At 46.3% G+C, this 13156-nt stretch overlaps 1 protein-coding gene across 8 annotated transcripts in view; it reads left to right on the top strand.

Moving 5' to 3' along the window:
- Positions 1 to 13156, top strand: part of LOC143982457 (zona pellucida sperm-binding protein 3 receptor-like) — a 633312-nt gene that overhangs the window by 160187 nt on the left and 459969 nt on the right. For 6 of the 8 annotated variants that reach the window (XM_077481173.1, XM_077481174.1, XM_077481171.1 and 3 more), the window contains exons 4-7: positions 4026 to 4205; positions 4668 to 4868; positions 11069 to 11248; positions 12155 to 12349. In XM_077481173.1, coding sequence (XP_077337299.1) covers positions 4026 to 4205; positions 4668 to 4868; positions 11069 to 11248; positions 12155 to 12349 — 756 coding nt within the window. The remainder of the gene's footprint in view (positions 1 to 4025; positions 4206 to 4667; positions 4869 to 11068; positions 11249 to 12154; positions 12350 to 13156) is intronic. The other 2 variants (XM_077481170.1, XM_077481175.1) reach the window with 2 other exon arrangements.

The following is a 13156-nucleotide window of genomic DNA, read 5'->3' as shown; positions in this document are numbered from 1 at the left end:
GGAGATGGTCAGAGACTGGGGACATGGTACAAAAGATGGTCAGACTGGGGACATGGTACAGAAGGTGGTCAGACTGGGGACGTGGTACAGAAGATGGTCAGACTGAGGACGTGGTACAGGAGATGGTCAGAGACTGGGGACGTGGTACAGGAGATGGTCAAAGACAGAGGACGTGGTACAGGAGATGGTCAGAAACTGCACACATGATACAATGCAGCCAGCCAGTTTCCCCCATTGCAGCCAGTATCCCCTTATTGCAGCCAGTGTCCCCTTATTGCAGCTAGTGTCCCCTTATTGCAGCTAGTGTTCCCTTATTGCAGCCAGTGTCCCCTCATTGCAGCCAGTGTCCCTCATTGCAGCCAGTGTCCCCTCATTGCAGCCAGTGTCCCTCATTGCAGCTAACGTGTGAAGAGAAGAGAGGAGAGGAGAGCCATCTCCGTCGCCTGTTTTATCACAGCGCCGGGAACATCACAGCTTTCAGTTCAATAGCTGTGTGTTCCCGGCCGCACGCCGTCACGTACAGCCCCTCCCCCTTGTCCGGAGACTTTGATAGACAGATCATCCGTCCAATCCTGTGGGTGATCTGTCTATCAAAGTGCCCGGACAAGGGGGAGGGGCTGTATGTGACGGAGAGCGGCCGGGAACACACAGCTATTGAAATGAAAGCTGTGATGTTCCCGCGCTGTTATTAAACAGGTGGTGGAGGCGGCTCTCCTGCACTATAGCATGATATAGCTTTTCATGATGGGCGGCACCATTTTCGGCTCCATTATCGGCCGTTTTTCTCTTTTGGCAAATTGCCGAAAAGGGCATTTTCGGACGATATGTTTCGGCGGCCGAAATTTCGGTGCATCCCTAGTTGTGATCACAACAGACGCCAGCCTGACCTGCTGGGGTGGTGGAGTTCTGGGAGTACAGTCGACCCAGGGCCTCAGGTCAGGTAAGGAACCTAAGTTGCCATTTAGTGTGCTCGAACTCCGAGCGATCAGGCTTTGCCTCTCCACATGGTCGATGAGACTACGAGGGCGTCCAAACAGGATCAGGTCAGACAACGCCAAGGCAGTGGCATATGTTAACCATCAAGGAGGAACAAGAAGCTCAGCTGCAGCACAGGAGGTCGCTCACATCCTTCAGTGGACAGAGCGACAGGTACCCGCCTTGTTGGCCATTTACATTACGGGAGTAGAAAACTGGCAGGCAGACTACCTAAGTCGCCAGATGCTGGGCCCAGGAGAATGGGCGTTGCATCCGGAGATGTTCAGGCTACTGTGCCTGCAGTGGGGCACACCAGATGTGGATCTTCTGGCCTCCTGTCTCAATCGGAAGGGGCCGAGATTCATATCGAGTATAAGAGATCCTTGGGCAGACGCGCCAATCCCTCTGGTGGCTCCATGGGATCAGTACCGACTGATCTGCGCCTTTCCTCCACTAAAGCTACTAACACGTCTGCTCCACAGAGTGGAGGGCGAGGGGGTTCCAGTAATACTGATTTCCCCCAGATCGGTCTCGGCGTCCCTGGCACGCCGACCTAGTACGCCTGGTTGCGAAGGCTCCCTGGCGACTACCTTCTGTGTCAAGGTCCGATTCACCATCCTGTTTTACCATCGGTGGTTTTAACGGCATGGCGGTTGAGAGCCAGGTGCTAAGGTACCGAGGTCTATCGGACTTGGACTGTGATTTCAACTATGTTGAGAGCACGGAAATCTTCTTCTCAGAAGATATACCATTGTATCTGGAAGTCATACATCTCTATGAGGAGAAAGGATGGTGTCCGCACCTATTCTGTTTCCAGGATCCTGTTGTTTCTACAGCGAGGAGTAGACCAGAAATTGGCTTTAAGCACCATTAAAGGACAAATATCAGCCTTGGCTGTCTTTTTTTTTCAGAAACCCCTGGCTTCTCACTCTCAAGTGAGCACTTTTGTTCAGGGGGTCCGACATGTAGTTCTTCTGGTGCGTCCACCGTTACCACCGTGGGATCTGAACCTGGTGTTATGGGTGCTTAAAAAACCGCCTTTTGAGAACATTCGAGAAATTCCCTTGTTGACTCTTTCCCAGAACATGGTCTTTCTAGTGCCCATTACATCGGCCAGGAGGGTTTCAGAGCTGGCAGCCTTGTCTTGCAAGCCGCCCTATCTGGTTATCCATAAGGAAAAGGGGTGTTGTGACCGCAACCTTCCTTTCTGCCGAAGGTGGTTTCAGTGCTCTGCATCAATGAAGACATTGTGTTACCATCTCTGTGTCCTAAACCGACACATCCAAAAGAGGTGGCCCTTTATTCCCTGCACGTGGTTAGGGCTATAAGGATATATTTGTCTGCAATGGCTCCCTTTTGGAAGTCAGATTATCTGTTCGTTTCGGTAGCTGGTCCGAAAAAGAGGTATGGCGGTCTCGTCGACCACCATTTCCAGGTGGATCAGACAGATGTTGTACAGGCCTACGCCTTGAAGGGGCAGGTGCCGCCCCCTTTCCTGTCAAGGCCCATTCCACCAGGGCAATTGGAACCTCTTGAGCTTTCCGACATGGTGTGTAAGACGGTGACTTAATCGTCCGGTCACACTTTTACAAAATTCTACAAAGTGGATGTAAGCGCTTCGTCTGATGCCTGCTTTGGCCACAAAGTTTTACAGGCGGCCTTGTAATGTTGCAGTTCTGCACTCCTTTTTCTGTTTAAAGAAAATAGAATTTTTGTACTCACCGTAAAATCACAGTACCCTCCCCTCCTATTGGTTTACGTTAATCTGCTTGTTGATGTACGGACTGCAGGAGGCAGGCTGAGGGGATGTTACTGGAGGGAAAAGGATTTTATGGTGAGTACAAAAATACTATTTTTAACTTAATGTATACCAGGGGTCTCCAAACTATGGCCCTCCAGTTGTTCAAGAACTACAATTCCCATCATACCTAGTCATGTCTGTCGATGAGTTTTACAATGCCTCATGGGATGTGTAGTTCTGCAACAGCTGGAGGGGCATAGTTTGGAAATCCCTGATGTATACCATGCAAACCACCTGTATGCGGCTAACCTCCCTCTATACTTACCTGAGCCCGAACTTGATCCAGTTCTATGCCCAAGAGCAGCATCTATCTTGGCTTTCTCCTCACTGGACAGAGAGGCAGCAGCAGAAGTCGTTGGTTTCTGCTGCTATCAATCGCAACCAGTAAGAGATTGGGGGGCGAGACTGTGCCACGCTCTGCATTAATGGACACAGAGTGCAGCTCAGAATTGAGCTCTCATGAGTGCTACCATAGCAAGCAGCTTGCTATGGGGGCACTTGGCAATAGGGCAAAGCCAAGAGATCTGGTGGGGGACCCCAGAAGAGGAGGACCAGGACTGTTCTGTGCTAAACCACTGCTCAGAGCATGCAAGTATAACGTGTTTGTTATAAAAAAAAAAAAGTTTTACAATCACTTTAATCCAAGCACAGGCCTATGTACAGCTCCAAATCTTAAACTGGTAGTGAACTCAGACAAAAAACTTTTCCCCTGCAAGGCAATGTTATAATGTGCTAGTATGCATCACATACTAGCACATTTTGTGAAACTTACCTTAATATTTAAGTCCTCTACCCCTGACAGGGCTTCCATCTTCATCCGGTCTTCCTTCCTGGTTTGCAGGCTCCGGTCCTTTTGAATGGCTGAGCCATGATGACATCACTGTTTATGGCACAGGGCTCTTAAGGAATGGCACGGATATGCCAATCCATCCAGAGCGCATGCGTCGGTGATGTCACTGGCAACTACACAAGTAAAAATGTCCTAAACGGTGCACATGCAGATATTTACAGTATCTACAGGTAAGCCTTCTTATAGGCTTACCTGTCGGGTAAAACATGAAAAAAGGCCTTTACTACCACTTTAAAACTATACTGTGGGACACAAGGTTGCATACAAATAACAAAACTGTATCCGTGCTCTGATTTTATAGATATGAACTCTACTGTTTAAGTTTTGATGAGCCATGCTTATATGAATCTGTTGTCTTTCACTTTAAAATTATGAGGGAACCTTTTTAGTTACTTATAGAAGTATTATGTGCTGCACCAGAATCGCCAGCTAATGGAGAATATCATCCACAAAAAGATGAGTATACGTATTTGGATTCTGTAACGTTTTCATGCCAGAAGCCTTTAGAAGTTGCGGGCGATGCTTCTATATCCTGTACAGGAACAGGGGAGTGGAGTTCCAATTCTCCTACATGCAAAGGTTAGAAATATGGCTTTTCTGTGCTCGTATCAATGTATTGTAGGCTAGGATCTATCATTTTAGAGGTTAGTTTCAGCAAGATAAAAGTTAAGGTGACTGTAACCATATTGGTTCACGATTTATTGCGATATAATCGTGGCATACATGCACCGCATTTTAGGTGCCATTGAAAATGAATAGCACAGTTGCAAAGTGCAGATTCAGTTTGAGATTGCAGACAGAATTGCAGCATTGGGGCATTATGTATGTGACTATACTTCATGTTAAACCCTAAATATGGGTACAGCAGGAAACCTGATCAAAAATCTGGTCTTGACCTTTACAGTTTTGCATACATAATGATTAGTGATACTTATACATATTTGTTTTTTTGTGATGGTTGGAAAATATTGTAGTGCAGCATAATGTCACCATTTATATGCCACCTCCCGTTATTAATTTTTATTTTCTCCTAATCTTTAGCTGTAAATTGCCCTAATCCAAATGTTAAAAATTCAAGAAGACTGTCAGGGTTCACTGGCCCATATACATTGAATTCTGCTATATCGTTTGAGTGCGATAAGGACTTCGTTCTGAGGGGGTCTGGTTTAATCTCATGCAACATTGATAGTCAGTGGATACCCGCAATTCCACTGTGTGAATGGAGAGGGAGAGAAAGTAAACGTAAGTATACAGCATAAAAAAAAAAGAAAGTAGGCTTCTTTAAGAAGTGAAACCTAAACACTTCTAAAGGTCACATTAGTCGGACCATACGATCTTTGTACAATCAACTTCTCAACTTTAGATTTACAAAGCTGATGTTAAATGGGGGGATAGGGGGTTTCTGTTGGCTAATCTTTCACATTAATTTGTATCCAATCATGCAGGCCCTGGCACTACATAGTTGGTAGTTCAAAAGGTAATTGTTCGCATAGATTGTAATGTGTGGTGTGAGCTTTAATGTGATTTTCAATCACCATTTTTGGTTTTTTTTTTTCTGCACAACCTTTCTATATATATCATTCTTAGTTCTACCTCTCTTCTCTTTACCACCTACTTTTATTCTTTCTGCTATTTTCCGTTTTTCATCTGTTCCATGTTTTTTACATTTTCTTCCATACTCTTGCTTCCCACTTTCATGTCTCCATGTTACATAGGCTGGAAAAAATATACAATGTGTCATGTTAAACCAATGAAAAATTAATAAAAAAGTTGGAAATACTGTATATGCAGGACTTAAAACGACAGGTGCGCATCTTCACTGGTCTCATGAATTGATTACAATTTACCTGTCAACGATTAGCTTCTGCAATGCATCACAATTACTGCATATGGTTTTCATTAAAAAAAATTCAAGCAATAACTTTTTTTTTTATCATCTTTTCTTAAAAAAAAGGGAAAAAAAAGACACTCCCTGCATGCAGCAGGGGCTATTTTGTTGAGGGTGGAGAGGTGGGGTGCTATTTGAGGAGGGTGAACAGGAGACTTAAGCACTTCTTCTTCCTTTTTCTGCTATAGAGCAATGGCTGAGAAATGTGGGGAGGAGGTTATCGGGGTTTGGGAACCCCATAGCAGCCAGTCACTTCCCCACACTACAACACACAACATCAACCTGATGTCACCAAGGGACATGCACACATCTCACCTGCCGTAGTGGAGTCACCCAGCAGGAGCCTGCAGAGGAGAGGGAGGGGTGCAGCACATATCCAGGAAGAGACTTCATCCACTCAGACTGAGCTAAGGGGGGAGGGCACAGGGCCAGTAGAGGGGACACTGCGGAGACACTTAACCTGTACCCGGAGGAGAAAACTTCATACAGTTCATACAGACTGCTGCAAAACCAGCCACAGTGTACTAGCCAATAACCACAATACATGCCTCCCTCCCAGGCAGGCATGTACTGGCCATAGGGACTATAGGGAGTTTCCCGGTGGGTCGATGGCTCAGTGGGCCGGTTTCAGTGACAGCCAGTGGCATCGCTGGGGGGGACTTTTGGGGGTATAGCCCTGAATCTAGGGCCCATAGCCCCAAGTCAGTCCAGGAGTCCCCAACCCCAGGGTCCCGATCCACTACCTGCCCTCTTTCTGGTGACCCAGATGTAAGGAGGGGCTCTTTGGGGACCCTGATGTAAGCCAGGGGCTCTCTGGGGAACCTGATATAAAAGAGAGGCTCTCTGTGGACCCCGGATGTAAGGGGGGGCTCTGTGGGGACTCGGATGTAAGGGGTTGGCTCTCTAGGGACCCTGATGTAAGGCTGATGATCTCTGGGGACTCTGATGTAAGAGGGGCTCTCTGGGGACCCTGATGTAAGGGGAAGGCTATATGGGGACCCTGATGTAAGGGGAGGCTCTCTGGGGACCCAAATGTAAGGAGGGGCTCTCTGGGGACCCTGATGTAAGGGGGGCTCTCTAGAGGCTTTTTTGTGCAATTGCATACAGTTTATATACTGTTTTTTGTGTGTTTGCAAAATTAAAGTGGGTCGGTCTGGATGAAGTACAGGGCCAAATTTCTGTCCCAGTCCAGCCCTGCTCCCAGGTGGGGCAGGGCAGGGCTCTACCAGGAGAGGCAGGTCGAGCTGAGATGGCGTAATTTGCGCAATCGTGATGCAGTCGTTCTCTGCATCGATGCAGAATCATTCAAGGCTGCATCGTGCTGCATCGGTTATATTACACACAGTATCTCACAAAAGTGAGTACACCCCTAAGTGAAAATGTCCAAATTGGGCCCAATGTGTCAATATTTTGTGTGGCCAGCACTGCCTTAACCCTCTTGGGCATGGAGTTCACCAGAGCTTCACAGGTTGCCACTGGAGTCCTCTTTCACTCCTCCATGACGACATCACGGTGCTGGTGGATGTTGGAGACCTTGCACTCCTATACCTTCCATTTGAGGATGCCCCACAGATGCTCAGGGTTTAGTCGTCCATTCACACTTTTACCAAATTCTACAAAGTGGATGTAAGCGCTTCGTCTGATGCCTGCTTTGGCCGCAAAGCTTTACACGCGGCCGTGTAATGTTGCAGTTCTGCACTCCTTTTTCTGTTTAAAGAAAATAGGATTTTTGTACTCACCGTAAAATCCTTTTCTCTGAAGTTCACTGACTGACACAGTACCCTCCCCTCCTATTGGTTTACGTTATACTGCTTGTTGATGTACTGAGCTGCAGGAGGCAGGCTGAGGGGATGTTACTGGAGGGACCGCCCCCCTGGGTGGAACTGTAAAGTTCTGTTTTCACATGTATAACATGTTCTGCCTAGTCCTCTCCTGAAGGTGGCATAACAACCCTATGGTCAAGATTAATGGAGCTGTGTCAGCCAGTGAACTTCAGAGAAAAGGATTTTATGGTGAGTACAAAAAAAACTATTTTTAACTTAATGTATACCAGTTGTTCAAGAACTACAATTCCCATCATGCCTAGTCATGTCTGTCAATGAGTTTTACAATGCCTCATGGGATGTGTAGTTCTGCAACAGCTGGAGGGCCATAGTTTGGAAATCCCTTGATAGGCTGCTCCATCAGAAATGGGCAATTAACGTCTACCTGTATGAACTCTGCGGCAGAACAGGTTCTGGGGAGCTGGGGTTTTTTTCACCGCTCCAGTGGCTGCTCATGTGCGATGCATGCAGACTTCTGCGGCCATTTGATGAGATCACCAAACTGGTCAGTCGCAGCCATGGCGACATCAGTGACATTGTACCTTATGCCTTTTTTATGGAGCGTGCATTGCATCGTGTCATTGATCAAGCCGTGGAGGAGCAGGAGCAGGAAGATGAGGAAGTCACAATGCTGGATGAATTCCAGGGGGGGCTACTCTATCTGAGACAAGTCAACAACCGGAGTCTGAAGAGGAGTCAGAGGAGGATGGTGCCGGGGCGTATGAGGAGGAGCAAGAAGAGCATGCTTTAAATCTTTCTGGGATCCCTGTTGTGTGCGTGGATGGAGAGAGGAGAACGAGGAGGATGACATTATCCTAGATGATGAGCAGGAGCCAGGCCACCACACCGCTTCCAGTTTAGTGCAAATAGGGGCCTTCGTGCCCCAGTGTTTTAACAGGGACCCCCGTATAAAAAGCATAAGGGTCAAGGACCAGTACTGGGTGGCAACGTACTTAGACCCCTGGTACAAACACAAAATGGCGGAAATGTTACCACCGTCACATAGGGCTGTCAGAAAGGAGCACTTCCAGGCCTTGCTTCGAGAAATGCTGCATTCTGCTTTTGCGTGCGCTGGCAGAGGAGGAATTCCCACTCCCAGAGAAAGAGTTGCGGGTACCAATCCAACAGCGCCTGCAAGAAGAGGCCGGTTTGAAGATGTGTTGGTGACTTCTGACATGAGGTCATTCTTGCAGCCGACCCATCAACAGGTGTCATCCGGATCCAGCATCAGGGAACGCCTAGACCGACAGGTGTCCGACTACATCGGGTTAACGGCCGATGTGGACACTCTGAGGAGTAATGAACCCCTGGACTACTGGGTGGGCAGGCTTGACCTCTGGTCAGAGCTTGCCCAATTTGCAATGGAACTGTTGGCTTGCCCCTCGTCCAGTGTCCTGTCCGAAAGGACGTTCAGCGCAGCAGAGGGGATCATGACCGATAAGCGTACTCGCCTAGCTCACGACAGTGTTGACTACCTCACATTTCTAAAAATGAATGAGGCATGGATCTTGGAAGAATTCAACACATGTGACCAGTAGACCATGTATATCTCTATAAACTATTTATTTAATCAAGCACACAGACCTTTTTTCTACATTTGGCTCACTTCCTTGTACAAAAAAGCACACCGTACTATATGCCCGTACCCTCCTGTTTGAAGAGGTTGAGTGGTGTCATATTTTTGGGGCCCAGCAGCGAGTTGCTGGTATCAGTGCTGCTGTCAGTGCTCTCTATCTCGGTGATGGTGTCAGTGCACTCTATTTCGGTGCTGATGTCAGTGCGCTATATCACGGTGCTGGTGTCAGTGCGCTATATCATGGTGCTGGTGTCAGTGCTCTATATCACGGTGCTGGTGTCAGTGCTCTATATCACGGTGCTGGTGTCAGCGCACTCTATCACGGTGCTGGTGTCAGTGCACTCTATCACGGTGCTGGTGTCAGAGCACTCTATCACGGTGCTGGTGTCAGAGCTCTCTATCACGGTGCTGGTGTCAGCGCTCTCTATCATGGTGCTGGTGTCAGTGCTCTCTATCACGGTGCTGGTTTCAGCGCTCTCTATCACGGTGCTGGTGTCAGCGCTCTCTATCACGGTGCTGGTGTCAGCGCTCTCTATCACGGTGCTAGTGTCAGCGCTCTCTATCACGGTGCTAGTGTCAGCGCTCTCTATCACGGTGCTGGTGTCAGCGCTCTCTATCACGGTGCTGGTGTCAATGCTCTCCATCACGGTGCTGGTGTCAGTGCTCTCCATCACGGTGCTGGTGTCAGTGCACGTTATCACGGTGCTGGTGTCAGTGTACTCTCACGGTGCTGGTGTCAGTGCACTCTATCACGGTGCTGGTGTCAGTGCACTCTATCACGGTGCTGGTGTCAGTGCTCTATATCACGGTGCTGGTGATCATCTCCTGCACCCTCTTCATAGCCTACCCTGACCTTTCCTCTCCTCCATTGCCTTCATGCGCTCCTGAGTCCTGAATTATCAAAATTTCACAGATAGAAAAAGAATGCTTGCAGTTGTCGATCCCAGATTCACTTCATACATGTGTTATGTCAGTGGCCATGTGGTGGGACTATGTGGGCACAGCTAATAAGTATTTTGTGGCTGAAAATATGACCTGTAGGTTTTTAAAGTTCGCCTGCCATTGAAGTCAATGGGGCCCTTTGCGGTTCGAGCTTTTGGCCGCGTTCGCGAAACATCCCATCGGAAGTTCGTCTATCTCTAATGCAAACCACCTGTATGCGGCTCCCTCTATACTTACCTGAGCCCGAACTTGATCCAGTTCTGTGCCAAAGAGCAGCATCTATCTTGGCTTTCTCCTCACTGGACAGAGAGGCAGCAGCAGAAGTCGTTGGCTTCTGCTGCTATCAATCGCAACCAGTAAGAGATTGGGGGGCGAGACTGTGCAACGCTCTGCATTAATGGACACAGAGTGCAGCTCAGAATCGAGCACTCATGAGTGCCACCATAGCAAGCAGCTTGCTATGGGGGCACTTGGCAATAGGGCGAAGCCAAGAGCTCTGGTGGGGGACCCCAGAAGAGGAGGACCAGGGCTGTAACATGTTTGTTATTAAAAAAAAAAAAAAAGTTTTACAATCACTTTAAACCAAGTACAGGCCTAGGTACAGCTCCAAATCTTAAACTGGTAGTGAACTCAAACAAAAAACTTTTCCCCTGCAAGGCAATGTTATGATGTGCTAGTATGCACCACATACTAGCACATTATGTGAAACTTAGCTTAAAATTTAAGTCCTCTACCCCGACAGGGCTTCCATCTTCATCCGGTCTTCCTTCCTGGTTTGCAGGCTCCGGTCCTTTTGAATGGCTGAGCCATGATGACATCACTGTTTATGGCACAGGGCTCTGAAGGAATGGCACGGGTATGCCGATCCATCCAGAGCGCATGCGCCGGTGATGTCACTGGCGACTACACAAGTAAAAATTTCCTAAACGGTGCACATGCAGATATTTACAGTATCTACAGGTAAGCCTTTTTATTGGCTTACCTGTCGGGTAAAACATGAACAAAAGGCCTTTACTACCACTTTAAACCTATACTGTGGGACACAAGGTTGCATAAAAATAACAAAACTGTATCCGTGCTCTGATTTTTTAGATATAAACAAGTTTTGATGAGCCATGCTTATATGAATCTGTTGTCTTTCACTTTAAAATTATGAGGGAACTTTTTTTTTTTCTCTAAATGTGTATATTCTGTCATTTTATTTTACTTATAGAAGTATTATGTGCTGCACCAGAATCGCCAGCTAATGGAGAATATCATCCACAAAAAGAGGAGTACACATATTTGGATTCTGTAACGTTTTCATGCCAGAAGCCTTTCCAAGTTGTGGGCGATGCTTCTATATCCTGTACAGGAACAGGAGAGTGGAGTTCCAATTCTCCTACATGCAAAGGTTAGAAATATGGCTTTTTTGTGCTCGTATCAATGTATTGTAGGCTAGGATCTATCATTTTAGAGGTTAGTTTCAGCAAGAAAAAAGTTAAGGTGACTGTAACCATATTGGTTCACGATTTATTGTGATATAATCGTGGCATACATGCACCGCATTTTAGGTGCCATTGAAAATGAATAGCACAGTTGCAAAGTGCAGATTCAGTTTGAGATTGCAGACAGAATTGCAGCATTGGGGCATTATGTATGTGACTATACTTCATGTTAAACCCTAAATATGGGTACAGCAGGAAACCTGATCAAAAATCTGGTCTTGACCTTTACAGTTTTGCATACATAATGATTAGTGATACTTAGGCCGCGTACACACGCGGGGACTGTTCGCCCAACTTTGTCCGTCAAACAGTTTCAGCAAACAGTCCGCTCAAAATTAGCATGGACGGACATGGCCACACACGACGAACGAACAGTTTGCTGAAACCGTGCGCGATGACGTGAACGGCACGTACGACGGGACGAAAAATACGACGTCCTATACACTGCATTATAACTTTCGGCGTGTAAATCCTTTCTGAGCATGCGCGGAACTTAGTTTGACGAACAAGCCTACACACGAGGGGACTGTTCGCTGAAACAAAGTTTCAGCGGACAGTTTTTCGGAATTTCCGAAAAACCTTGTTCAGCGGACTGTTCGCTGAAACTGTCCGCTGAAAGCCCACACACGAGCGGACTGTCCGCCGAAACACTGTTCAGCGGACAAAGTTGGGCGAACAGTCCCCGCGTGTGTACGCGGCCTGATACATATTTGTTTTTTTTTGTGATGGTTGAAAAATATTGTAGTGCAGCATAATGTCACCATTTATATGCCACCTCCAGTTATTAATTTTTATTTTCTCCTAATCTTTAGCTGTAAATTGCCCTAATCCAAATGTTACAAATTCAAGAAGACTGTCAGGGTTCATTGGCCCATATACATTGAATTCTGCTATATCGTTTGAGTGCGATAAGGACTTCGTTCTGAGGGGGTCTGGTTTAATCTCATGCAACATTGATAGTCAGTGGATACCCGCAATTCCACTGTGTGAAAGGAGCGAAAGTAAACGTAAGTATACAGCATAAAAAAAAAAAGTAGGCTTCTTTAAGAAGTGAAACCTAAACACTTCTAAAGGTCACATTAGTCGGACCATACGATCTTTGTACAATCCACTTCTCAACTTTAGATTTACAAAGCTGATGTTAAATGTGGGGATAGGGGGTTTCTGTTAGCTAATCTTTCACATTAATTTATATCCAATCATGCAGGCCCTGGCACTACATAGTTGGTAGTTCAAAAGGTAATTGTACGCATGGATTGTAATGTGTGGGGTGAGCTTTAATGTGATTTTCAATCACCATTTTTTTTTGGAGTTTTTTTCTGCACAACCTTTCTATTTATATCATTCTTAGTTCTACCTCTCTTCTCTTTACCACCTACTTTTATTATTTCTGCTATTTTCCATTTTTCATCTGTTCCATGTTTTTTACATTTTCTTCCATACTCTTGCTTCTCACTTTCATGTCCCCATGTTACAGGCTGGAAAAAATATACAATGTGTCATGTTAAACCAATGAAAAATGAATAAAAAAGTTGGAAATACTGTATATGCAGGACTTAAAACGACAGGTGCGCATCTTCACTGGTCTCATGAATTGATTACAATTTACCTGTCAACGATTAGGTTCTGTAATGCATCACAATTACTGCATATGGTTTTCATAAAAAAAAAATTCAAGCAATAACTTTTTTTTTATCATCTTTTCTTAAAAAAAAGGAAAAAAAAAAGACTTTTGTTGAGGGTGGAGAGGTGGGGTGCTATTTGAGGAGGGTGAACAGGAGACTTAAGCACTTCTTCTTCCTTTTTCTGCTATA

The sequence above is a fragment of the Lithobates pipiens genome, unplaced genomic scaffold, assembly GCF_037356315.1.
Source record: "Lithobates pipiens isolate NorthernLeopardFrog02 unplaced genomic scaffold, aLitPip1_a1.2 Scaffold_16, whole genome shotgun sequence".
NCBI lineage: Eukaryota > Metazoa > Chordata > Amphibia > Anura > Ranidae > Lithobates > Lithobates pipiens.
The sequence above is the reverse complement of the archived record's forward strand: the minus strand, read 5'-3'. Positions and strand labels throughout refer to the sequence as shown.